General features: G+C 40.9%; 1 protein-coding gene across 1 annotated transcript in view; it reads left to right on the top strand.

Moving 5' to 3' along the window:
• Positions 1–25,679, top strand: part of MEI4 (meiotic double-stranded break formation protein 4) — a 118,803-nt gene extending 93,124 nt beyond the window's left edge. Inside the window, exon 4 of the mRNA XM_054022886.1 lies at positions 25,428–25,679. Within this exon, the coding sequence (XP_053878861.1) occupies positions 25,428–25,679 (252 nt within the window). The remainder of the gene's footprint in view (positions 1–25,427) is intronic.
• Positions 25,680–27,904: the final 2,225 nt, after the last annotated feature.

Here is a 27,904-nt window from a genome sequence, read left to right as displayed (position 1 = left end):
AATGGCAAACTAAAGTTGTAGGAGAAACCCTACTCTGTCACAGTCAGACCATTTTAGTTTATAGAAAGTCGAGAAAAGACATTAGAAACAAATCTATTGACTTTTCCATCAATGTCATGTTGTACTAGAAAGAGTAACTGCATCCAAAATTAAGCTTTACAGCATGTTTTAATCTTTCAGATGTACCAATTTATTGTATTCCATGCCTCATAGGCTTTGCAATCAAATATTCTGTTCTTATAATTTTTAATTTTTCACAGATTTTGGCTAAACTGCTAAGTCATTTTAACTCCGTTGAATTCTAATATTCTATTCCGAATTCAATTTTTCACACATTCAGGCTTTTATTCTTCAGAGACTTACACCCTTCATATCTTTTGCATAAACTAAACAAGAAAAGCAGTACAGCTTGATTTTCTTCTCTATTTTACATGAAATTATATATTTGCACCATGCCCCTTTAGGTTTCCCACTGAATCCAGTATTCGATATTAGTGTCAGAAACTTGTTAGAAAATAATGGCTGTTTGGTGGACTATAGTCAATATGTGGGGCCTTGCTGGGTTGTTTTCTTTAGGAGGAGAAATGTATTATAATCTTTCATGCAATTTTGTGCAAAGAATGTACACAGGGTTCTGTTTCCCTGAATGCAGCAGGAACAAACAACAGCAGGCAGTCTCATTGCTCAGAAATACAAGCCTGCCTTTTCATCCAGTCCTGTGCCAAGGAGCTTTGTCACTGTTGCCTCTCCGAAGGTCACGACTGCTTCTCTTGCTGTCTGTGGGCTCTCTTGACTTTCTGGTTGTTTTTTGCTCCTCACTTGCACACAGCCACACACACAGCTCCAACCAATCAGTGCACCAGCCCCTCCATTTGCAATCAGTCCCTAGGGAACCTCTCTTATTCTCTCTGTGTGAGTGCTTGCTCAGGTCTTCCTTTGTGGCCCAGTGCCTTGGGCAATGGTTTCTAATGTTTCAGACTTAATGAAAGGTGGGTGGCAAACCTATCAGTTTTAAGGAGATCTGTGATTTCCTCTAGATCAGGGATCGGCAACCTTTGGCACGCGGCTCGCCAGGGTAAGCACCTTGACGGGCCGGGCCAATTTGTTTACCTGCCACGTCCGCAGGTTCGGCCGATCACAGCTCCCACTGGCTGCGGTTCGCCGCTCCAGGTCAATGGGGCGATGGGAAGCTGCGTGGGCCGAGGGATGTGCTGACCGCCCTTCCCACAGCCCCCATTGGCCTGGAGCGGCGAACCACGGCCAGTGGGAGCCACAATCAGCTGAACCTGCGGACGGGGCAGGTAAACAAACTGGCCCGGCCTGCCAAGGTGGTTACCCTGGCGAGTCGCGTGGCAAAGGTTGCTGATCCCTGATCTAGATGCAAGACGGTAACCTTCCAGCATAACAAGCACTTTAGGAGCCTATTAAGTGGAAAATGTTCAAAAGAAGTGGGGGCACAAATACATTGCAATTAGATAACATTATCTTATATGAAATGTGCTATCAATGCTGGACCCATAAATGGTTCTATCCGTTTCTTAAAAGACATTGGGGAAAAAATAATGTCCTGTGTTCAAAATTATGCTGTAAATTTTACTGGTGCAACCACATCGATTTGGTGAAGTTTCATTACTTTGATTGAAAGAATTTGACTCAGATTAACCTTTGGAGGGTGTGCAGGAATATTTCAAGAAGAAATCCCTGAAAGAAAACTCTCTGGAGGAATCTCGGCATATGAATGGGAAGATAGAAGTCTGGAGAGAAACGCTGAGGCAGAAGACTGAGGTGCTTGCAGGATCCCTGTGAAAAGAACAAGGAACAATTTGCTTTGCCTCCATAGAAGTAGGCAAAATACAGCATCCAGGCCTGATAAAGCATTGGACACCCATTCAAAACATTACATTCCAGATAAGCTAATTTTACCATTTCTTTATTTGAAGTGAAAATTCAAAATGACTTCCCAGACATCCACCAGTTCAAAAGACAATAAGGGGTGTGGCTTATCTTTGTTGCAAATAGATTCAATAGCCCTTTGTTGCTAATATCTCTCCAGGCAGAAAGTGGGTTAAATTCTTGCCATAGTTATTTCCTCCACATTGGGCCCACTGTTGGCTTTTCTTAAGGTCTCTTACTGGGAGTGTTTTGACCTTTCCTAGAAGAGGGAGAAAAGTTTCTGATCTAAAATAACTTATGTTGATAGCAGCTGGGGCATAGAGGCATTATTACTTCTCTGAGACCATAAATGATATTTTTCAGTCAGACTGAATCCTTGCTCTTGTGAATAGGTTTAAAAATATTGCAATATATCCAACCTCTAAAAATTAAGTGTGCGTGTACTATGGATCAGCTATCCTAGATGAGCAAGTACAGCACTCAGAATGGTACTCAGCATATTTGTTAGATGACCTGCCATTAGTGGAAGCTTCACACTAGATAGAAGTTGGGCCTCAAAAAGGTTAATTCTCTAAGGAAATACTGTTTCCCTACTGTCTGCCAATGAGGATGGAGCAGAACCTGTTTGTGATCCTAAAAGCTTCTTTATGCCAACTGGCAAAGGGTACACACAGCACATTGTTGTCAGAGTATTTAGTCAAACAGTGTCTTGTAAGGTATCATACAACAATTGGAGACATGCTGGTTATAATATCATTGTGTGATGTATGTGCAGTTGTTTATAAAGAGTTATGTATGTGTCCTGGAAATACGTTATGTTTTGGAGGTAGTGAATAGATCAAGTCTGCCTTAGATAAAGGAATGTGGATTTACCTGTCTGCCTGGCTCAATTACAAGCAGAGGACAATGAAAGTATGTTTACGTATAAGATAAACAAAGCAATCAAGCTAACAAGTGGGGGAGGAAAGAGCCTGGTGAGCACACTCGGGGACACACTGGAGTCTAACCCCCCATGAGCAGAGGCTCCAATTTTCTATTGTGCCATGGGGTGCTTGACCCCCTGCTGTGTCCCAGGCCTCTTCCCCACTCCACCTCTTCCCCCAAGGCCCCATCCCTTCCCTGCCTCTTCCTGGCCCAGCTCCACCCACACCCTGTTCCGCCTCCTCCCCCCCGAGTGCATCCTGCTCTTGCTCCTCTGCCTCACCCCCCCCCGCGCCTACTGCATGACACAGAACAGCTGATCGCAGCAAGTGGGAATAAACCACGGAGGGACCAAATGCACCACTCACTAAGTTCTACTACCTCCAAGCAAAGAGTCTGCAGCTGCTCACTCCAAAGCTCCCATTACTGTCTCTGTTCACAGCAAGATTCAAGAAAAACTTCTTTAAAATAGAGCTCTTATCAAGAACAACAACCTCCAATCCCTTCAAAGGACACTTGACCATAAAGGAGAAACAGCAGAGCCCCCTGCAGCCTTTTCTTCACTTCCTCAGAGCCAGCAGCTGGGGAGGGGAGGAGGAGAGGGTCACAGAGACTTTCCCCCATTTACAGGCCTTTCTTTCGTCTGTATGAGAAGAGTAAGGATTTCACTCTTAAACTTCTTATTAAAAAACCCTGATGTTAAAAACTATTTACATTTTTACCCATTATCCCTGTTAACAAGAGCATGTAGAAACTTACTCAGATGAATTTACTCAGGGAGAGCAACAACTGAAGCATCATCAACCCTCCCTGTCTTGACCATATGAAAGCTCCTCCATTGAAACTTTATAGAGTATGTGAACTACAGGACTTTAAGGAGAGGGATAGCAAAGCATACTGTGTTACCATCTCTTGCTGCCCCAGATTCTTGTGTATCCAGTGGTGCTTTTGAAGTAGCATTAAGGCATTCCAGAGGGAACTGTGCTGCTTGCGGGGACCAGCAGAACTGTCTTGAAGGTCCGACCTTCTGCAGATCCCCTTTTTCTCTCTCTCTGCAGGATTACAGTTTCTGTCCTCTGTGGGCTTCCAGGAGTAGGGAGCTGTTCTCACCTCCCCCCCTCCCAAAAATCCCACTGTCCAATCTGAGGGCAGTGAATTGAGAATTTCCATGAAATCATCCTTAGTTTCCTGGTCCTTGTGCTTCTTCCCCTAAGATCTCCATTGGAGTGAATAAACCAGCCCTAAATAAATTCAACCTTTTCAACTAGGAATATTCCTCAGTGGTTCCCTCTAGTTTGGAGAGAAAGTATTTTAGCAGCCAGTTTTACACTATTTCAGCTTTTCTGTTATAAAATGTATTTCAAGCATCAGCTGTGAAGAGTGATATTGATTTTTCTAGGCGTACATCATACAAATAACATAATGGAATGTCAGATCTGACAGTTGAGGTTTTTGCATTGTAAAGTAGAGGGAGATTGGTTTATGCATTCTTAGTCCTGTTACCACAGGGACATAAAAGCAGGCTCATACATTCACTTTAAGTATGCTTCTTTCTAAATGAGATTTCTTAGTGACTCATATTTTAGCTGTCTTTTAAAAGGATAATGTAGATTTGAATTTGTTTTGTTAGTCTTTTTGTTTCCTGGTCAGGTTGCTTCTAAGGTGATTACTATTAGAATTACCATTCCAAAGTGAAAGTCTTAATATGTTATTGCAAGCATATTTAATGTCCCACAATATATCAAGGAAATCATATTAGAAATAAGAGTAATACTGCTTAAGAAGGTTTAAGAATTTCACGTAATTCACAACATTGTTTTATATATTAGATATTCGTAATAGATGACCCTTCCAGGCATTCCCTGCATAGCCAATAAAGGAGCATTGTTTAGCTTCTGAAATCCTAAATGCAAAATCCAACAGTTGGGCATCATTTATTTGAGATACTCTTAAGTTTTCACAAACAGTGTGGTTCACAAACTAAACTGCATTCTTCAGAATATGTACCCCCAGGTTATTCACCTGTCATATGGTCAATATTCTTCATTTTAGTAAGTAATTCAGAACGGGTTTAGTTCTTGAAAAAGGTGCAGTTTTTCATTGCTGACTGAAAGGATTGACTTGCGTGTAGCAATCTAAGTGGGTGATGGTAAGCAGGAAGAAAGATTCATGGTCAGAAAGAGGGTAGCAATTCCATTGATTACTATTGAATGGGGGCGGAGATGAGCCTTGCATAACATTTACAATAAGCTTGTCAATAGAAAGAGTTTTTAGACCATTTCATTAAGAAATAAGGTTGGGATTTTCAAAGGAACCAAGTGGATTTTAATGGGAATTAGGTACTTAATTCTCTTAGGTTCCTTTGAAAATCCCACCCTAAACAAAGAGAATGTATTAATAGAAATGTGTATTGCCACCTTGTAATCAGAAATGGGATTGCAGAGAATCTGTGATAAACAGACATTGCTTTTTGGAATACTGCTATTATTGAGTGCATCTGAATTAAGAAGCATCAAGGGGCATGCAGTAGTAAGGTCTAGAAAGGGAAAAATGCTTTAATGCCAACACTGTAAAGTCACATGGGATATTTTTTCTGTACCCTGGTTGAATGACCTAACCTTTATAAACTATTGCTGCCTGAAATGTATTTCATTTTCTCATGTAGCTAATTTTATTTTGTGATTTTACATGAATTTTGGCTTATTTTCCACAAACATTTTTAAGAACAAAATTTTCCTCACAAGGTTGAAACATGAATTAAAAAGTTATGTGAACAGAATCTGTCTAAACATCTAATTTTATGAAATGAAATAATTAAAAATTAAGATTAAGGAAAGAAGTAAGGGTTGATAATCAACTATCTGAAGAAATAACATTCACTTAATTCTCTTGCTTAAAATCCAATTTATTTATTAAGTCAGGGAGCAAAAAAGAAATTTCTCTGGCTCTGATAAGATGTTTTGAATCAGAGTTCTAAATAAAGAAAAATAGATAAGAACTTTCAGTTCTAGTAGAGATCCTTTGCTCTTTTATACAGCGTATATTATACTTCAAACAATGCCTCTTGCTTCAGCAAGGCTTTCTTCTGAGTGGTTTTCTTTGTATCATAGTTTGTTAGTCTTAGTATAGTTGTAGTGTATATATTGCAAATAGTACTAATATAGTTAGAACCCCGCTCCTTATCGTCGAGGGCTCCTTTTGCCCTTGGGGTCAGGCATGCCCCAGTCTCCAGGCTTCAAACCTTGTGCCTACATGACAAGCCTATGCCCTTGAGAGACCCACACTCCACTTGTCTGAAGTGTCTGAGAGAATCTCACATGAGAGACCACTGTCGAATTTGTCGGGACTTCAAGCCTCGCACAAAGAAGGTCAGAGAGATCAGACTGAAGGCTGTCCTAATGGATGCCACTCTTAGACAGGGAGAGGGATAGCTCAGTGGTTTGAGCGTTGGCCTGCTAAACCCCGGGGTTGTGAGTTCAATCCTTGAGGGAGCCACTTGGGGATCTGGGGCAAAAATCAGTACTTGGTCCTGCTAGTGAAGGCAGGGGGCTGGACTCGATGGACCTTTAAAGGTCCCTTCCAGTTCTAGGAGATGGGATATCTCTATTAATAATTAGACTGGCTTCGGAGCCAAGCCATTCAGATTCGGCACAGAGCATTTCCCCCTTGGGGTGAAGTGCTCCTCCAGCACCACATACATCCTGGCATGATGGAACCCACTAGAGAATGGGGAGGTTGAGGAATCGTCTCACAGCCTCATTCTGGCTGCAGCAGCAGCACCATGTAAGGTGGCTCTACCCATTAATGAAGCAGAGCAGATGGACATGAAACTCCACGACCTGAAGGCCTCAAGGGCCACCCTCAGGTCCCTGGGTCTTTATGCTCCATCCACTTCGAGGAAGCACTTCAGGCGTCAACAACTGCCCTGCTTGTCGGCCCTACCTCCAAGACAGGACACCTACAAGGGAAAGGGCAGAGATTACAAGTGCTGTCAACTACTTCAATCCATCTGTCTCACTGCCTGGGTCGCATAGAGACTCTGGTGGGCCCAAGCAGGCCTTTGAAGGTGCGCCCGAGGGTGCTGTACCAGTTCCCACTTGTACAGTTCCCACTTGCCTCTCCCTTATCTTTTGGTCCAGTTGTCCCACTTCAGCCCAGTGTGATCCTACATCACATTGGACCACTGGGTTCTAAATACAGTGGTGGATGATTATACCCTTCAGTTTTCATCCACCCCTTCCTCTATCCCCCAACTCCGTCCCTCTTCAGGGACCCTTCTCATGAGCAACTCCTAGCCCAGGAGGTATAATCTCTCCTACAGATGTGGGCTGTGGAGGAGGTACCTCAACACTTGAGAGGGAAAGGGTTTTACTCCCGATATTCCCTAATTCCAAAGGCCAAAAGGGGCCTTCAACCCATACTGGACCTACATCACCTCAACAATTATTTTGCAGAACTGAGGTTCCACATGGTCTCCCTGTTCTCCATCATCCCTTCCCTGGATCTACAGGACTGGTTCGCTTAATTTCACATTTCCATCTTCCATGGCCACAGAAGATTCCTCAGATTTATTTCAGGTTTCAGAGTAGCAGCCGTGTTAGTCTGTATCCGCCAAAAGAATAGGAGTACTTGTGACACCTTAGAGACTAACAAATTTATTAGAGCATAAGCTTTCGTGGACTACAGCCCACTTCTTCGGATGCATACAGAGTGGAATATCTCTGTATGCATCCGAAGAAGTGGGCTGTAGTCCACGAAAGCTTATGCTCTAATAAATTTGTTAGTCTCTAAGGTGCCACAAGTACTCCTTTTCTCAGATTTATTGTAAACCAGACTCATTAATAATTCACCATTCATCCCTTTGTCCTGTTCACAGCCCCCAGAGATTTCACAAAGTGCATGGCGGTGGTAACTTCCTTCCTCAGATGGCAAGGCATTCATGTCTACCCATAGCTCAATGATTGGCTGATCAAGGGCAGTTCAGAGGCTCACGTAAAGAAAAGCATCAGCGTGGTCCAAGCCACCTTCCAAGTGCTGGGACTGATAAATAAGCACAAGTCAACTCTTATTCCAGTCCAAAGAATAGAATTTATCGGGGCAGTACTCACTCAACCCACGCCAGAGCCTTCCTTCCAGAGACCTGATCCCAGACTATGTTGGACCTGATATCTAAGGTCATGACCCACCAGATCACAATAGCCTGGATTTGTCACAAGTTCATGGGACACCTGGCTGCATGCACTCATGTGGTCTGGCATGCAAGGTTCCACCTCAGGCCCCTGTTGATGAGGTTAGCTTCAGTGTACTCCCTGAAGACACACCACTGGGATTCGGTCCTTACTGTTCCTGGCCTCCCTCAATTGGTGGAAGGACCCCCGGTCAGCAATGGTTGGTGTTCACTTTGTTACCCCCCAGACATCAGTGTCCCTAGTCTCTGACACTTCAGAGCTAGGTTTTGGAGCCCACTTCGGCTGCCTCAGGACACAGGGCCTGTTGTCCCAGGAAAAGTTCTCCCTGCACATAAATGTCATGGAGCTCAGGACGGGTTCCTTCCCCAGATCACAGGCAAGGTAGTTCAGATACTGACTAACAAAACTGCGGCCATGTTCTTCATCAATAAGCTTGGAGGATCTTGATCCTCCACCCATCTGTCTATGGGACTTCTGCGTGAAGCACTCCATTCACCTCAAGGTTTCACATCTAGCAAGAGCCCGGAACACCCTGGCAGATCACCTCAGCAGATCCTTCTCCTCTCACCACACACTCTCTTCACTGAGAGGTCACCATGTTCATCTTCCAAAGGTGGGGATCTCCCCAGATAGAGCTCTTCATGAGCAAGCAGAACAGGAAATACCATCAGTTTTCCTTGTGACGCGGGCATAGCCTGGGCTCCCTCTCTATCGCCTTCCCGCTTCCATTCACAGAACTTCTACTCTACGCATTCCCTCCAGTTCCCCTGGTTCACAAAGTCCTTCTGACGATCAAGCGGGAAAAGGCAAGAGCTATTCTTACAGCCCCCTCATAGCTGCGCCAGCACTGGTTCGGCATGCTGGTAGACCTATTAGTAGCACCCCGCTACTGCTCCATCCGGACCTGATCTCACAAGACCATTGTTACTTACTCCACCCAAACCAAGGCTCCCTTCACCTAATTGCTTGAAAGCTGCATGGCTAAACACAGAGGAGCAGGCTTGTTCGCAACAAGTTTGACAGATAAGAACATAAGAATGGCCGTATTGGGTCAGACCAAAGGTCCATCCAGCCCAGTATCCTGTCTACCGACAGTGGCCAATGCTAGGTCAAGAGGGAGTGAACCTAACAGGTAATGATCAAGTGATCTCTCTCCTGCCATCCATCACCACCCTCTGACAAACAGAGGCTAGGGGACACCATTCCTTACCCATCCTGGCTAAGATCTTGCTGGGCAGTGGGAAGCTGTCCACTACGGCTACCTACCTCACCAAATGGAAGCATTTTTCTGTATGGTCATCCCAACGAGACATCTCTCCAGCTCAGTCTTCCCTTCAGTCTATCCTGGACTACTTGCTCCATCTAAAGTAACAAGCTCTGGCCCTCACATCCATCAAGGTGTATCTAGCAGCAATTCTAGCCTTCTGCCAGCCAGTGGGTGGTAGGTCATTGTTCTGTCACAAGATGACAGTGGGGTTTTTTTTTTTTTTTTTTAAGGATTGGAGAGACTACTCTCAGGTTTGTGAGCTGATCACCCCATGGGTCTTAAACCTGATCCTATCGAGACTCACAGACCCTCCCTTTGAGCCGCTAGCATCGTGTCCTCTGCTGCTTCTCTCCTGGAAGGTTGCCTTCCTGGTAGCGATCACCTCAGCCAGAAGGGTCTCTGAAATCAAGGCCATTACATCAGAGCCACTGTACACAGTGTTACTCAAAGACAAGGTCCAACTGCGCCCCCACCCAGCCTTCCTGCTAAAGGTAGATTCAGAAATCCATAGCAACCAGGCCATTTTCCTGCCAGTCTTCTTCTCAAATCCTCAAAAGAATTCAGAAGAGCGGCGCCTTCACACATTGGATGTTAGGAGTGCCCTTGCCTTCTACATCGAGAGGACTAAACCCTTTCGCAGATCCATGCAACTCTTTGTAGCAGTAGCAGAAAGGATAAAAGGCCTCCCAGTGTCAGCTCAGAGAATCTCATCCTGGATAACCTCCTATATTTGGGCATGCTTGAGCAGGCCATCCTGACCACTCTGAGAGCTCAGTCCTTTTCAGCAGCGTTCCTCACACAAGTTCCAATCCAAGACCTCTGCAGGGCCGCAACTTGGTCATCAGTGCATACTTTCTCATCCCACTACCCCATCACCCAACATGCTCGAGATGATGCCAGGATCAGGAGAGCAGTGTTGCAGTCCACATGTCCATGAACTCCAAGCCCACCTCCTTGGGTACTGCTTGTGAGCCACCTAATGTGGAATGGACATGAGCAGGCACTCAAAGAAGAAAAAAAAAATAGTTACTAACCTTTCCATAACAGAACACAGTTATTCTTTGAGATATGTTGTTCATGTCCATTCCATGACCCACCCTCTTACCCCACTGTCAGAGTTAGCCAGCAAAAAGGAAACTGAGAGGGTATGGGGCTGGCGTATGCACCCCTTATATTGGTGCATAAGCGCCAGAGGGTGCTAGAGCTCACCCGATGGATACCACCGAGGGAAAAATTTCCAATTGTGGTGCACACATACCTAATGTGGAAGGGACATAAGCAACACATTTTTGAAGAATAACAGTTATGGAAATGTTAGTTACTGTTTTTTTCTATTTCTTGACAGAAGATCATTGTACAACATTTTTGGCAGTAAAACTCAGAATTTAAACTGTGGTTCTAAATTGCCATATTGTGAAATTGAATGGCTAAGAGCTATTTGTCAGAGCTCTGTAGTCTAAAGAGAAGAAGATACCCAGTGGTGAAACTTGCAGGTCACAAAGAAAATAAAGATGAAAAAGAGACTGTTGATGAATATGGAAATAGATGAAGAAAATGTAATCTATTAAAACATTTCTTTTTTAAACAGTATGTCATTTCTGACCATTATATACTGCTAGCATCAACTACTGTAATCATGATTATTTTGATGTTGGACTGTCATGTCATCGTCAACACTTTCTTCAAAGTGTGACATTTCTTTGCCTTCATAAAACTTATTTTGGGTTTCTTCACTTTGTAGCACTAACACTGCACAACAATTTCTCAGAAGTCCTCAGGACTTACGTTCATTTTGACTTGTTTTTAATGAGTTTAGTTTAAAGTGCTGTACTATGTCAGGTCTTCTTAAACACATTTTTTAAAAAGAGATTAATTTATCCCAATGGTAGTTTCTAAATAAAATAAACTCATCATTGCAATTTTTAGCAGTAAAGAAAAGGAGCCGAAGTTGGACAGACTAATTTATTTAGGATGAAGCATTGCTGATAAGTCACCAGTGAAGAACAGACATATTGACTATTATTAAAAGTGGATTGATGATCTGAATTTAGTCAACTATCTAAACACATGGAAATGTCATGCTATTTTCATTAACTCCTGCTGATCTTTGTATCTGCTGTTTGTACAGACTGCATTTCATGCTGCTTCTGGCAAATTTATCTAAGTCGTGGCTGAGCACCCTTTAACACTGCTCTGGGCAATTTTTATTTAGCCTCTGGCTTTTGTGTGACTGGGCAGTCACTGATGCTGCTCCAGGAAATTTTTATCTAGTCTTTGGCTTGTGCCTGGTTGAGCAGATTTTGATGCTCTCTTGGGTAATCTTTGAACAGAAGTCTTATGAGAGCAGCTCTTGCTGATTTTGTTTCACTGAATATTTGGAAATATATTTCCTATTATTAATGGGCCTCTTGTAGGTCCTTATGTTTTGAATCTAACATTTTCAATGTTTTTCTCAACTTGCTTTGATTTTTCACCAATTAAACTTTTCAAGCCTGACTCCCTGTTATTAAATCATTTAATTATTTAAATTTATGAGATAAGATTGAAAAATGATTTACTTGTGGAAAAAAATAATCTAGTGACCAGCACTGATCATTAGCTACTCCTCATTCACATATTTCTATCACCAGGTCCAAAATGTTGATTGTGAACTAAATTTTTAGGTTTAAATAAGTAAAATATTTATACATACATACATACTACTGTAGCCTGTGGGGCTCCAGTCGTAAACTAGGACCCCATTGTGCTAGGTACTGTACAAACAAAAATATGGTCCCTGCCCCAAAAGGCTTACAATCTAATTGTAAGACAAAAGTCAACTGATAGATATAGACAGGCAGAGAAGTACAAGTAAACAATGAAACAATATTTGTTTCAGGGATGCTAGAACAATTTTATAGTGGGGGTGCTGAGAACCATTGAACCAAACTGTAAACTCTCTATATAACGGAAACCACTTCAAGCCAGGAGGGGCGGCAGCACCCCTAGTTCCAGCACCTATGATTCAGCCGCATCAGAGGCAGTGCTCTCTTCTCCCATCTTACAAAGGATTTATCTAGAACAGCAAGCTGTGTTGTTCAATAATTTGAAAACAAGGTAAATTAATTAGCTGTAGATTGTATATAAATCCTTCCTGCTTCCCTCCTAGCTAAGTCTGCTATTTTACCTGCACCTTCTGAAAAAAAAAATAGTGTTTGCAGTCCCTGGCTGATCATATCTTTCCTCTTCCCCATACTGCCTTTAGAGGAAAATAGCGTTATGCCAAAATAAACAGTTAAAGATTCTAGACAGTAACTGCACTCAATGAGTTAATAATTGTGTGGGTTAAAGCAATTCTTTTCCACACACCTGGACCTTTCTGAGGTTCTTTTGTATGCAGAGTAGTGCACAAAAAGTAGGCAAATGCCCAGGTACAACTTTCCAGGATACATAGTCTTAATGAGCAGCCTTGTCCTTGAGGTTTCCCAGGTGCAAAGTGGAAGGGTTTAGGGAGGAAAAGAGGCATGAGGTAAGCAGAGAGACAAGTTCCAGACAGCTGCTTCTGGGACAGGACAGAGATACCTTAGCTAAAGTTTCCACAAGAGGGAGTCTCCTGTGTGCCATTTGTTATCATCCTTCTTCACAGAAACAGGACGTGTAAACATTTTGTAAATAAACAAATTACACTAAGAAAATTCCTGACTCAGTGTCAGGATTTTGGCTCTAAATGGGAAACTTACGTACAAGGTCCCAAATTCTGCTGTCATCATTAAAAGGGCAACAATGGGAAAATGAGGCAGCTTCCAAGAAAGGACAACGAAGAGAGACAGAAAAAAGGGGACCTACTCACACAAAGACAGTTCTGCAATAATATAAGGAACATTTGGTATATTGTTGCTAGATGTTCCCTGAAAGTAAATGGTGATACTGGCAAGCTTTGTCTGACACAATTCTTGTTCCAGACTATCAGAATTCCTTTCTGTGCCACTGTGGTTCTGCATGGATTTCTGTTCTCCTGCAGCTGAAATAAGTTGCACTTCAGGAGTCTGTGAACATGACTATGAGAGCCCATAAAACCCCTGAAAATAACCTAAAATAGCATTGTGTACATAGTCTTGACATTTTCATCTCAGATCCTTACTGGGTTAGAAGTCGGTGCCATAAATTACTGTGAATTTCCCTTTTCCAGTATTATAAAGGTCAAGTTTCTAGCCCTATAGGAGCCCAAGATATCACTTTTTGTAGTCTCAATATTTTAATGTATGGAAAGAGCTATGCTAGGACTCAGTCTTGCGCATTCTGGTTTCTGCTGGAATATTTTTTGAGGGAAATGAAAGACTCATCTAACAGATAAACATACACATTTCAAAAGATTCTTTGCTTGAAGTTGCTCAGTGAGTCAGAGTATTGGAATGAGTCCCAGGAAAATGAGTCAAGGGGCTGAGATGGCCAAAGGTGCATGATCAATCTATTGCATGAATCTGCACTGTTTCACAGGAATATCACATCTACGCATGCCTGTGTGTATGTGTGTGTATGTATGTATATTACATGTGCATTCTGTATTTGTGTGTGTGTAATGTTGTTTCCCCTTTTGACCCAAGGGACTAATTATGCAAAACTCTATGGGTTGTTCCCACTAGGAGGATAAACTGATGATAGAGCCAGGTATTTTCTTTGACATAGTCTTGTTTATTTACAAAGATTATACATAAAGTCCTATTTCCCTGAACACAACAAGAGTCAAACAGCAGGATACAGTTCATGTGCTTGCTCTTCCCGATGTGCCTTTCCCACCAGCACCCTGTACCCCAAAAGCTTTCCCTCGGGACCACATTGCCAACACTTCTGTTACTGTCTGCGCGGCTGTCTGGCCAATTCTGTCTCCCTTCTGTCACAAACACCCAGACAAAAACAGTTCCAACAATCAAAGCACTAGCCCCTGTATTTGAAACCCCTTGGGCCACCTGGTTCAGCTTCTACTGAAGCTTTTCAATATGTATGTTTTGGGGGCTGCTGCTTTAGTTTCAGCCATTGCTTTCAGTTACCCCGAATGAATGGTGACAGTTATGCCCAACCCATAACAACAAAGGTAGGACCCAATCTACAGTTATATATAATGAAAAACATTTACAGGGATGTTGTAATTACCCATACCAAGAATTACACAGGGATAACCTTTGTGATACAGGAGGGCCAGGGAGCAGTGGGAGAGGGGAAGTATATAAGCTCTAGGCTAATTAAGGCATGGTTCCCTGTAGATTAGGGAGGGTTGCTACAGGTTAATTGGAGCAGCTGTAGTCAATTAAGGCCCTATTAGCAACCTAATAAAACCCCCTGCTTCAGGCAGTCAGAGGAGAAGGAGGAAGGAAAGAGGACTGGAGCTTGGAGGTGTGCTGCGAGATGTTGAAGATCAGAAAACTGGAGTAAGGGAGACTCTGTCCCAACAGGGGAGGGAGACTGCCTCCCTCAGTGTTTAAGGGCTGAAGGTACCCCACCCAAGGGGGAAGAGGGTAAGAAAAGGAGTTGAGAGGGGCTGGGGCTCAGAGTGCTCCAAGAGCAGGGGCAAGTGCCCCCCACCAAGAAAAGCATAGGACCCACCATACTACATCGGCCATCTTATCACACCTTACAATTATGGTGCAATAACCTTACAGTTATGACTAAGACATTTTAGTGTGTGTAGTCTCAGGTTAGATGAAGCTGAGATTAGTGTTTTTTTTTTTCATATTTTTCCTCTTATGGTTTCAGTACAAGACTGAGATAAAGCAGTTTAGTGTCTTAACTGTGTATTTCCATACCTTAATACGTTTGCATTTTGTTTAAGTAAAATTAGATTAGTTTCAGTTCAGAGGAAGCTAAGCAGTGAGAAGGTGAGACACAAAGTATGGTCAGGAATGAAAAAGTGGTTGGAAGCTAGGAAACAAAGAATTAAGAAGTCAATTTTTATTGTGGTGAAAGGTTAACAGCAAGATGGCATCCACTATTTAATATATTTATTAAAGACCTAGAAAAGGAGGTGAGCAGTGAGGTGGCAAAGTTTGCAGATGATACAAATTTATTAAGAATCTTGAAGACCAAGAAGGATTGTGAGGAACTTCAGAGGGATTTAATCAATCACAGAAAAAGGGCAACTGATACCCTATTTAGTTCAGTTTTGATAATTTAAAAGAAATACACATTGTAGAGAAAAAAATAATCTTTTTGTGCATCTTACATGTTTCTAAATTAACCATGGGGCTCATTGAAGGGACCTGAGCAACATTTTGTACAGCTCAGTGAAAACCTCAGCTCCATATGCAGCAGGAGCAGCAGTGGGAAAAAAGCAAATGAGATGTTAGGCTGCATAAGGAATGGGATGGAGAATAATATTGAAAATATACCATTATGCAAATCATGGTGTGGCCTCATCTGGAATTCAGTTGTGAAAAACTGGTCACCCCATCTCAAAAATATATTATGGAATTAGAGGTGTTCAGAGTGGACCATCATGAATTTGAAGCCTGAACAACTCTCCTAGAAAGAGAAATAGGAAATCACTGGGATTGTTTAACTTAAAAAGGAGACCAAAAAAGGATGCAATAAAACTCTATAAAATAATGAATTGTATAGAGAAGGTAGATTAAGAGCTTCTATTCATTCTGTCTCATAACACAAGACATGGGGATATTCACTGAAGTTAGAGTGGCAAAATCAAAATGTTAAAGGTAATACTTTTTCATACAGCATGTAGTTTGGCTGTTGGAGTCTTGTCACAGGATGTTATTGAGATTAAAAAATGTAGCAAGATTTTAAAAAGGGCTTGGATACTTCTATGGATATGATGAATATTCAGAGTTGTTAATAGCTAATCCCATTTTGGAAAGGATATTAAATCTTATGCCTTAGGTTTTAAACCAATCTCTAATAAATAGGGGTTAGGGTGAGACTCACTGCTGGAGACAGATTATTCCATATCTGCATACTGCAGGGTTTTTTTACATCTTCTGTCTGAAGCATCTGGCACTGGGCACTGTCCAGGATACTAGACTGATCCAGTGCAGTGCTTCCTATGAAGTTCCTGTGCCAAGTAATCTATCCAGGAGAACATTTGACACACATCCAGTCTGTTGTACTACTGAATCATTACTTCCAATAGAATTGTTCCATGCAAATTTCTTGTAGAAAAAAGGTGTTGATTGTTACCTCTTAATATCTCAATGTCCCTATTTAAGAGTACCTGTGCAGTTGAACTGACCCTGTCCATAGCCTATGTAGTCATTACATGAATACAGTGTTCCTGTGAATGTGCATCACTGATAATGAACAGGAGTCTGACAGAGATTTCCCTGCCTCTAGAGTACTGTTAAGTGATCCTTAGTAGAACTTATATCTGATGAAGTGGGCATTCACCCACGAAAGCTTATGCTCCAATACTTCTGTTAGTCTTAAAGGTGCCACAAGACTCTCAGTTGCTTAGTAGAACAGACTCATCTGTGGGACTTTAAAGATACTTTTGCAGAACATTTTCATGTATTTATTTGTTTGTATGTCTTTGGAATCCACTCTATTGTATATAATGGCAGGTATCATGGGGAACATATCCAGAGCTCTCCAAACATCAACACGTGTTAGTGTACATGATTACCTGTGTGTGTACTTCTGGAACATGTGCTCAGTGTCCAAATATGCTCTGCTGGGCATGGTATATGCTGTGCACTGGCATATGCTCGCATCCATATTGCCCCTTTTTGATATGCGGTGTTAGTGCTAAAATTTCAGGAAGAGTATCCCAGAGTCCTGTGCATCACAGGAGACATTCTAGGAACTGCCTTGCTGCATGTTGATGGAACTGTATGCTGCCTTCACACATTTGATGACAGCAGCTCCTGCTCCTCTCTCCCTTCTGCCAAACTGTATTAGAGACATGGAGCAAGTCCATGAAGATGTGGTTCTGCTACTGCTCCCAGGATTAATGTTCATGCAGTGCAGTACCAGATACTGGATGGAATCTGTCCAGAAATCTGTCAGATGGTAAAGTTGGCTGACCTAGAGGAGGAATGAAAATCCACTCTGTTCCCATGGAACAGATTTTTGAATGCCGGGATTGCAACAGTACACCCATGGATGTGTGGTGGGACCACATTATCTTAGAAACCTGAGATGGTGACCAATGGCTTGTGATTGAGGAAGTAGACTTTCATTAAGTTGCATGAGGATCTTTCCAGTGCCAAACCATTTGATTTGGGAAACCCATAGCAGTGCACAAGCAGATGGCTATTACCCTTTGAAACCTGGCAACACCTGATAGCTACTGGTCAGTTGCCAACCAGTTTGTGGTTGGGAAGTCAGCTGTCAGAGTGGCAGTTGTACTGGTTGCTGGGCTATCAATACTATATTCTACCCACTGGTGGTTGACATTACCCACATCTGAAATTACAGCAGGATTTCAGAGGATGGGGTTTCCAAACTGTGGGGGGGGGGGCATCAATGGAATACACATTCCTATACTTTGCCTACCAAAAGGGGCCTTTGAATATGTGAACAACTATTCACTAGTTCTCCAAGGCGTAGTGGACCTGAGTGGTTAGTTCATCGACATGAACGTTGGACACACGGGGAAAGATCCATGACGCCAGGTGCTCAGGAGCATTTCCATGGCACCAGATTTTTAATGCAGTTACACAGTCATGTGCTGTGGATCTTGCTACCTCAACCCAAACCTCTGGGGAAGTATCCCATTGATCATAGTCAGAAAACAAGGTGCACATACAACTGAAGTGAACAATAACTTTTATTTACATATGTGCATGAAAAACAGAGCTAGAACAGTTTGTAACAACAAATGAACGAAAAAAAAGCCAAATTCCCCCCAAAATGGCAAGCATTGCTTTCTGTAGAGGTGCCTCCTCATTCTTCCCCTCACCCTTTCTCTGAGAAGGGAGGAACACCCGCGGAATATTGTGGGGGCAATAAATGGGGATGTCTTCTGCATGGGGCTTGGGGGCTGAGCATAGGCTGGTCTGCAGGGACAGGATGAAACTCAGCATTCCTCTCCTCCAGGTAAAGGTGCAGAATCACATGCTCCTCTTCCTCCGGGTCTCTTGGGCTTCCTCTCGGGCATTGTTAGAGGTCTCTGCTGCCTCCTTGCCCTGCCACTCATCGGTATCCTGCCATATGATGCAGCTGATGGCGTTCAGGATGGGGTCATGAATCACTTCAGATTCAGAGACCAAGCACTGAACAGTACTCATGTGTGCTCCAGAGGCTGCACTCAAACCATGATTACTTGTTCTGAAGCACAGTTTGCTACTACTTGTGACATAGTACCCGCTCTTTACCCCAATCCACACTTGTGATAAATGAAGTGGGGAGGTAGCTTCCTTTTATGGACAGCCAGCCAGTTAGCTATAAAGTCCTTCTTGGTAGCTGTTCTTTACTTGCTTTACCTGAAAAGGGTTAAAAAGTCCCCCCGGTAAAGAGAAAAAAAGTGGGCACCTGACCAAAGAGCCAATGGGAAGGCTAGAACTTTTTAAAATGGGGAAAGAAACTTTCCCTTTGTTGTTCTCTGGGCTGGAGGGACAGAGCAGCCATGCTATATGCAACTTTAAGCCAGGTATGATCATAAATCATCAGATCATGCCTAGAACTATTTATCTGAACTCCAAATGTGTAAGTAGATCAGAATGTTTAGCTAGACGTGATCAGGTTTATTTGTTTATTTTTTAAGGCTTGTGGATTTCCTCTGTGCTAACCCCAGATGCTTTCGTTGCTCGTAAGCTGAACCCCCAAGAAAGCTGTTTTGGGTGCTTAATTTTTGTAATTGTATTTTTTTTAAGATCTAGCAAAAAGCCTAAGTTCGAGATGTGTATTTTTCCTTTTTGTTTTAATAAAATTTAAAGGACAGGATTGGATTTTTGGTGTCCTAAGAGGTTTGTGCATGTTTGATTAGCTGATAACTACAGCTGATTTCCTTTGTTTTCTCAGCTCTTCCCTGGGGAGGGGGGGGATGAAAGGGCTTGAGGGTACCCCACAGGGAGGAATTCCCAAGTGCTCCTTCCTGGGTTCAAAGAGGCATGTACATACCTACACCCCTTATGCATGCTAACTTTCACACAGAAGACTATCCTTCAGAAACATACTTCCTATGTGAACATAGGGAATTCTGGCACAAGAATGCACATGTGTCAATGTACAGTTGCAAGTGTAGACACCCTAAAGGTTTATGTCCCCTCCTTTTCCACCCAGTTACCCAAAACTTTGTACAATGTAGACTTGCTAAAAGATACTGTCCCCGGTAAATTTGTATCTTCTAGTACAATTTTGGAAATGGCTTATCTGTGAGTCCTCAAGCACTAGTAACTGGAGTCGGGGGGGGGGGGGGGGGGGAATACTTTTTTATCAGAATGAGTGAAGGTGTTTGCTTGGATGTGGAGAAAAATTTGCGGGGGAGGGGGGGAATTACTCAGGGATTCCAGGTCAAGAAGTTTAATCACCATTGAATGCAGGTGCTAGATTCATTTATACTGCATGTCAGGATTCTGGCTATTGGATGGAGTATAACTGTACATCAGTGAAATTCTAATTTAATATTTTAGGTATTTTGCCATGCTCTGTGACTTCATTTTATATTAGGTAACATTCTCATTTCCTCCTTCAGTGATCTCTTGCTTTTGTAGTATTTTTAAAAAGTGTTTGAAGTTGTATTTAACACTTTTTGATACACTATTTATTTCGAAGTGTCTTGTTGCATTTTAAATGTTCTCCTTTTGCTGTTTCTGAATTCTCGATAGTATTCTTTGTATGTTTTATGGCTATCATTTATCACAAAAAGGAATCTGTGGTCGGTGCTACAAAGGTTCCTATCAGCTGCCATACCAAGAAGACCACAATGTTCAGTCGTACCATGGTGGTAACTTCTCCCTCTCCCATTTTGCTGTGGGAAGCAATGAGGGATGTTTGTCCAATTCATCAAGTTTTGAAAAAGCGAGTCAATAAGGTGAGAAATTTAAATTGGAAGAGGGTGATTACAATAAGAGGTATATTTTCTGGAAGGAGCCAAATTACATTTTTAATTATGGTTCCTGGATGGGAGCAGCAAGCAAGGTTAGGGCCATAAACCACTGTTTAATTACAGGAGAGCTCGTACTGCCATCAGTAGGCGTTTGTCACAAAGAACATGAAAAAACTGTTGTCCTCTCTTAGGTCACAATTTTCATAAAATTGGAAGCTAAAGTTATAAGATCCTAAATCCACATTTACGCACTTGCCCAGTTTTTCAAAAGTGGTGAGTGACCAACAGTTCTCATTGAAGTATTATTTCACACTATTTTATTGCTGTATGATCTGTGCCATAGTGAAATTCAGTGCCGACATTTTTGGTGCGATAGCCCAAACAGTCAGAAACTAGAGGTTGAGATCTGCTTGTGCGCATATGAACATGCGGATTGCCAGAGATCCAAACCATTTTTTCAACCCTTACCAAACATATTTCTCAACTTTCTCATGTATAAAGTTGATTTCCTACAAGCTATTGTTTTAGCTAGAAGATTTAGCTAGCTAGGAACTTTATTCATCTAACCGTCATAATTATGATCTTTTCAGGACAAGATAGTACTGAAAAAAAGAATGGGTCCTGCTATTAAGCAGGACACTACCTTTTCATTTTCTCTTCTTGTTCCTTTTTGTTCCTGACAGCCTAATACGAAATGGAAAGGCAACTCCACATGCTGGTCATAAGAAGGGATTAAAATTTTACTTTAATAAACCCAATGTCCAGAGGATTTTAGATACTCTAATATATAATGATGCTAAGAAGGCCTTCAATGAATTCAAAACTGCGATTTGCATATAGAGATAATTGTATAACGTATACTGTTGACACGCTTGTAACAAATCACCACCTTGGTATATGACTTCATTCAACAAAAATGACTTCCCTCACTATAGTAGTAATGGCAAAGAATTAGGAATTTTCGTTTAACGATATATGTTTTGATTATGAATTGTATCCCGCTCTCCACCCAAAGAAGCACTCTTATCTTTCTGCTTTTACTTTCTAGCAGTGTCATCCCAACTGGTGATTGTCATTGTATAAGAGAGGAAATGTTTCTTTCTTGTAATTTTAGTTTCCCATAATAGAGACATCCACCAGTTTGGATTAAGAAACTGCATAAAAATAAACAATCAAAACCTTTGCTTTATTAATTAAACTAAATAGGAATTATTTTGCGGAAGCTCGATGGCTTGCATTGTGGAGGAGATGATCACAATGGTTCCTTCTGGCCTTAGACTTTACAAATCTGTAAAGAATCCTCATTTTATAGTTGTTAGCAGTTTTAATTGGTTAGGTTTGGACAGGTTTCTGATTGTGTCATTAACGGTGATAGTTTACTAAACAAAATTGGACTGTTTCTCCTGAGGGTCTGTAGAGTGCAATAGGGAGAGACTACCCAGCTTACCTCTCTCCTTGGGTGGGCCAAAACTGGTATGATCTCCAGGTTGGTGGCTAACTCTTTTATGAGAAACCACAAGTTTTCTCTGTCACTCTTTTAGGTTGTGATCCTTCACTACTTGTCAATGGCAGTCTTGCAACTGACTGCAGAGTAGGAGCAGGATTGGATTCATAATCCTCAAACAGAATTCAATTATGATAAACTGCCTATAAATCTGTATATAATTATTCATTTGTATTTAATTAGTGATGCCCTCAGGTTAATATGCTTGCCAACATGATACAATAACAAATGTAATTGTACAATAAAATTGATATTTCCATTATAGCACTTTAAATTGTAATATGTTTTGTAATGTAATACAAAATGCAATTACTAAAACATTACCATAGTATGTATATTATGGGCTGAGTTTTCAAAAGTGAAAATTGATTTGGAGTGACTTCATTTTTGGGTGCCCAACTTGATACAACTAAAAGGAGTCTGATTTTCAAAGAGCAGGTATGCCCAACATTTTCTGATAATTGGGTCCCTTTAAGCTGGACATTCAAAAATAGAGCCACCTAAGGTCATTAGTCACTCTTGAAAATTGTACAAAATATCTCAACAATATCAGTGTTTTCTGCACTAGAATTTTAGTGCATTTAGAAATGAACATATTTTTACAATATATTAAGGATGTTTTTGGAAACACCACCAGGATTAAAACATGAATGGAAACTATCAGACCACATGTGATGAATATAAATAGTAGGTACCTGTTCTCTTTTCCACAGCAGAGGAAAAGAGTTGTAAATAATATTAGGAGTGAAGAAAACCTTACTGTGAGAGTGGTCCCTCAAGAGAGACAGCATTCTATGGTCATCGGTCACAAGATTTTATATACAGCACTTCATGTCTATATTGTCACTCTTTTATACAAGATTCTTGTATAAAATTCAAGGAAATGGTGTCTTGAAGAGACTTCTCCATATATATTTGTTCGGCCAATCGCAGCTCCCACTGGCCGCTTTTCACTGTTCCAGGCCAATGGGGGCTGTAGGAAGCAGCGGCCAGCACATCCCTTGGCCTGCGCCGCTTACCGCAGCCCCCATTGGCCTGGAACGGCCAGTGGGAGCTGTGATCGGCCGAACTTGCGGACGCTGCAGGTAAACAAACCATCCCGGCCCGCCAGCGGATTTCCCTGATGGGCTGTGTGCCAAAGGTTACCAATCCCTGACCTAGGTCATGCTTAAAAAAAAAAAAAAAAAAAAAATCTATTTTAAAGGAGTTTTTGTAACAAAATGGAATGTGGTTCAATCTGTGAACCCCTCTACTGCAGTATTCTGTCTAGATGGTTACATGGGTTCCATCATTGTAGTATCTGAGTACCTCAAAAACATTAATGAATTTATCCTCAGAACACCCCTATGACAATGGGAAGTATTCTCTCCATTTTACCAATGGGGAACTGTGGCATTGAGATATTAAGGGTAGGATTTTCCAAAAGTCAGTGATTTTTGGAATACCAATCCAATTGAAAGCAGTGGTACTCACTTAGATGTTTTTGAAAATTCCATCCTAAGTAACTTGGCTAAGGTCACACAGGCTAGGTCTACACTACCCGCCTGAATCGGCGGGTAGAAATCGACCTCTCGGGGATCGATTTATCGCGTCCCGTCGGGACGTGACAATCGATCCCCAAATCGGCGCTCTTACTCCACCAGCGGAGGTGGGAGTAAGCGCCGCCAACAGAAAGCCGCAGAAATCGATTTTGCCGCCGTCCTCACAGCGGGGTAAGTCGGCTGCGATACGTCGAATTCAGCTACGCTATTCACGTAGCTGAATTTGCGTATCTTAAATCGACTCCCCCCTGTAGTGTAGCTGTACCCACAGAAAATATTTGGAAAAACTGGAGTTGAACCCAGACCTCCAATACCTTAACCACAAATTCATTTTTTCTTTGTTCATTATTCTGTAACATTTCTTTTCATTTGTGTGTGTCCACGTTTGTAATTATACAACCAATTAAAATCTATGTCCCCATTCCCATCACTAAATGAATGACTGGGATATCCCAAATCCACAGTAGGAAAACTCCATGAGTTCACACTTGTGGAGTTTCCAAGATATCAGCAAACAGAGGATGGAAAGGTTTTTCTCTCCTATCCTGCAGATGTCCCAGGGAGAGCTTTGGTGCCAGAAGAAAAACAGTGAACAGTATATTCAAAACATAGTCCTGACTATGCAACAGTTGTTCCAGGACAATAAGTGGGAGTTATGGTTGAGAATGTATTATCCTTTAATATAACATTATATTAGTGTTATAAGAGTGGGGCGAGAGGGAGAAACTAAATGCAAGAAACTGAGGCAATTTGAACTTAAAGTTCCAACACAAACCTTGAATGTAACTCCATGTACCCACCTATCCTTGGTGCTTTGGGTTTATCTTGTATAGTTTCATATTCTGTGATGTTTCAGTCCTTTTATTTTCCCCTTTATGCCCTTGGCTTTTTAATCTTGCCAGGTCTGAAGAAGCAGGTGTTGAGCTTCATAGATTCCAAGGCCAGGAAGCATTATTGAGATCATCTAGTATGATCTCCTTTATAACACCAGCCATAGAACTGCCCCAAAAATAATTCCTATAACATCTCTTAGAAAAATATCAAATCTTAATTTAAAAAGTGTCAGTGATGGGAAATCCACCACAACCCTTGGTAAATTGTTCTAATGGTTAATTACACTTCCTGTTTAAAATGTATGCCTTATTTCCAAACTGAATGTTTCTACCTTCAACTTCCAGCCAAAAGATCATGTTATACTTTTCTCTCCTAAACTGAAGAGCCCATTATTAAATATTTGTTCCCCATGTAGGTACTTGTAGCCTGTAATAATGTCCCCCTTTAGTCTTTCTTTTGTTAAGCTATTTTAATTTAAGATGACACTACCACTGCATACTCCATGCAAAGTGTGTATGTAGATGTTGAATAATAAGTGAGAGAAAGTCAGAGGCTTTTGGAGGTGGATGGACAGTTGGTATAACAAATTTCAGGGTTCAGTCTGAGAGGAACCATTCCATTTAAGGCTATTTCTACTCCCAAGCTAGATTCTGAATAGTTTGGTGATCAGTGGTGTCAGATGCCAGCTAGAGGTCCAGGAGAATGAGTGTTAAGGTCTCAATAGACGGCAAGAAATCATCCATCATAACAACTGGTGTTGTCTTTCTGTGCCCAATCTTGTAGCCTGAGAGAGATTCAGTAGCCTTCAGGACTGTTTTTTCCATGGGAAATATAATTGTGCATTATGATGTCTAATTCCTTGGTGTTAAATTACCTAATTTCTCATGTAAAAATATAACAGTATGCTATTTGGTATCTGAGGGCTTAAGCAAAGATTTATTCAGTTTATAATGTATTTGTTTTAAAAAGCTGATCTGAAGGTACCACTGCATTGCTTTTGATTGGCACATCCATGTATGATTATAGAATGTCATGGTCTTTCTATGGCTAAGTGGGAAAATAAGCTCTCTTAAACCATTTACTGTGAAGCTGGTAAGCTTTGGATTTTAAAATGTATTTAATTGCTTGGAGGGTGGCATGTATAATGAAAAGGTTATTTTTTGTGGGGAAATGTAAATAATTGTACAGTTATCCTCAATTATATCAAAATAAACATTGCTAAGAATTTTAACAACATTCTCTGGAGCATTGATGGGCTGCAAAAGCATTTTCAGTTTATGCTTATGCACTTCTTCTTTATTTCTAGATTGAGGCCAAGTATAATGTTACCCAATATGAGAATATTTTTTCTCTCTGCATGATTTTGGAACAGCTTCTTCAGAAGGGGACAGGAGAAGGTAACATTTCAAGCTCGGACTATGATGGAGAAGAAAAAAACAAATTTCTGCAGAACCTTGATCAAATTATTCTCCATCTTGCTGATGAATTCCCATTGTTTTCGGTTTATATGTGGAGACTGGGTGCTCTTTTGAACTCATCTCAAATGCAAATTGTCTAAAACAGACAGGCTTCTTTTTAGCAGTATATTCATTATAGCTGTGGAAAACCAGAGCATGAAAATGGTCACTACTGAAAGACTTTCAATGATTATACTAAACAACAATATCTAAGATAATGTGGTTGTTTTTCCATTCTTCATATAGAAAAGAGTGATATCTTGAATGCCACTGTGTAGTAACTGTGCGTAAATGTTGGCTTTTATTATGGAAACTCCTGTGTATTACATTGTCTACATGAATGGAAGTTGAGCAGCAAAGTCATTTTATGTGATATTTAGAATAAGTAAATAAAATGAACTTTTAGATTAAGTCCAAGACTTTAAAAAATTGAGTGCTCCAGTTAGGCTCATGAATCCATATTTAGGCACATAAATAAGTGGCATAACTTTCAAAAGCGCTGCTCATCCAGAAGTTTCTGTATGTTTCAGTGGGAGCTATTGAATACTCAGCACTTTTGACAATCAGACCATTTATTTAGGTGCCTAAATATGGACTCACAAGCCTAACTGTAGGCATCCATGATTTTATTTTATTACTGTTTTAAATCTTGGCCAATATGTTAAGGTTAAATTGTATATAGCGAAGATTTCTATGCTGTGGTGGAAATACAGATATATATATATATTCATATGCAGAAGCTTTGTTATTTTCAGAAAAAATGATTTTAGCTAAGTACAGCTATAACTTAGATAATTTTTTCACATTCTCCTAGGTCTATTGTAGTCTCCAACTTAACCAAAATATTGTTTTATGTCCGATATAAACAATGTTTAATTTGTCTATTTTTATCCTTCTCACTTTCAGCAAACATTGCATATACACTAATTGTACGTGCATAAACACTGAGCCAAATTCACTCTGAATTAACTCAGCTGTAGTTAACAGAGTTGCACCTGTATTAATTTAGCTCATTTTGTAATTGCTTGGACCTCAAAATCCTAAGTTAGACAGATAAAATTCCATTTAAATGTTCATACATTATATCTAATTTTTGGATTTTCATTTCTTTGTACAGGATTTACATACTTTAGTAGGAATCTTCTTAAACATAAACTTTAAAATTTGGGCCCAACAGTTATTGCAGTGATCCAGAATTTGTTACATTTTAGCAATTACCCCCCAAATACATTAGTTTTCTCAGGGAGATCAAACAATATTAATATCCTCATGAGTTCTATTAGTGAGATTCGCTTATAAATTAAATATTTTTAAATATTTCAACAGTTTCTTCCCATCACAAAGTTTGCTTCATATCGATTTTAATCTGTTTTTATTTGTTACTAAAATTCAGTGAAACACCTCTTCAGTAACATTGGAAAGATGTTTGTATTAAATGTGAATGCATATTATTTTAATGATCGAAACTGTATTTTCTAAATATTAATATATTTTTGCAATAATGTTGCAACAGAACAACACTTCTGTTATATAAGGCAATTGTCCTGTGATTTCTGTTTTACCACTCTCTAGTATTATGTTTGAGTTATTAAACTTGGGTTTTAGTTATAGCATGGGGTACCATTTTTTCATGTTTTATATTAATTTCAACAAAAATCCATTTGATGTATAAAACAGATGAACTACTATTCCTGAATAGCCACATCAGAAAATCAGCTAATTCCAGTAGTGACAAGTTACAGATATAAAATTTAGTAGATATCTACTTTAAGCTTGTCAACCACTCATCCACTAGCATGATTACTTTTTTGAGGGGTTTGCTTTTGGGATGTGTGTGGTTTTTGTTTTTCTTTTCTTAGTCAACTCTTCTACTCATTGTGTTGGAGGATAAAGGTAAAAGTCCCAGAGTGGTGGGAAAAAGAGGAGATACAGAAAGTGAACAAAAATAAGAACAGCCATAGTGGGTCAGACCAAAGGTTCATCTAGCCCAGTATCCTGTCTTCCGACAGTGGCCAATGCCAGGTGCCCCAGAAGGAATGAACAGAACAGGTAATCATCAAGTGATCCATCCCCTGTCGCCCATTCCCAGCTTCTGGCAAACAGAGGCTAGGGACATCATCGTAGCTAATAGCCCTTGATGGACCTATCCTCCATGAATTTGTCTAGTTCTTTTTTTGAACCCTGTTATAGCCTTGGCCTTCACAACATCCTCTGGCAAGGAGTTCCACAGGTTGACTGTGTGTTCTGTGAAAAAAATACTTCTGTTTTGTTTGTTTTAAACATGCTGCCTATTAATTTCATTTGGAGACCCTTAGCTCTTGTGTTA

The sequence above is a fragment of the Malaclemys terrapin genome, chromosome 3 (genome assembly GCF_027887155.1).
Source record: "Malaclemys terrapin pileata isolate rMalTer1 chromosome 3, rMalTer1.hap1, whole genome shotgun sequence".
Lineage (NCBI taxonomy): Eukaryota > Metazoa > Chordata > Testudines > Emydidae > Malaclemys > Malaclemys terrapin.
The sequence above is the reverse complement of the archived record's forward strand: the minus strand, read 5'-3'. Positions and strand labels throughout refer to the sequence as shown.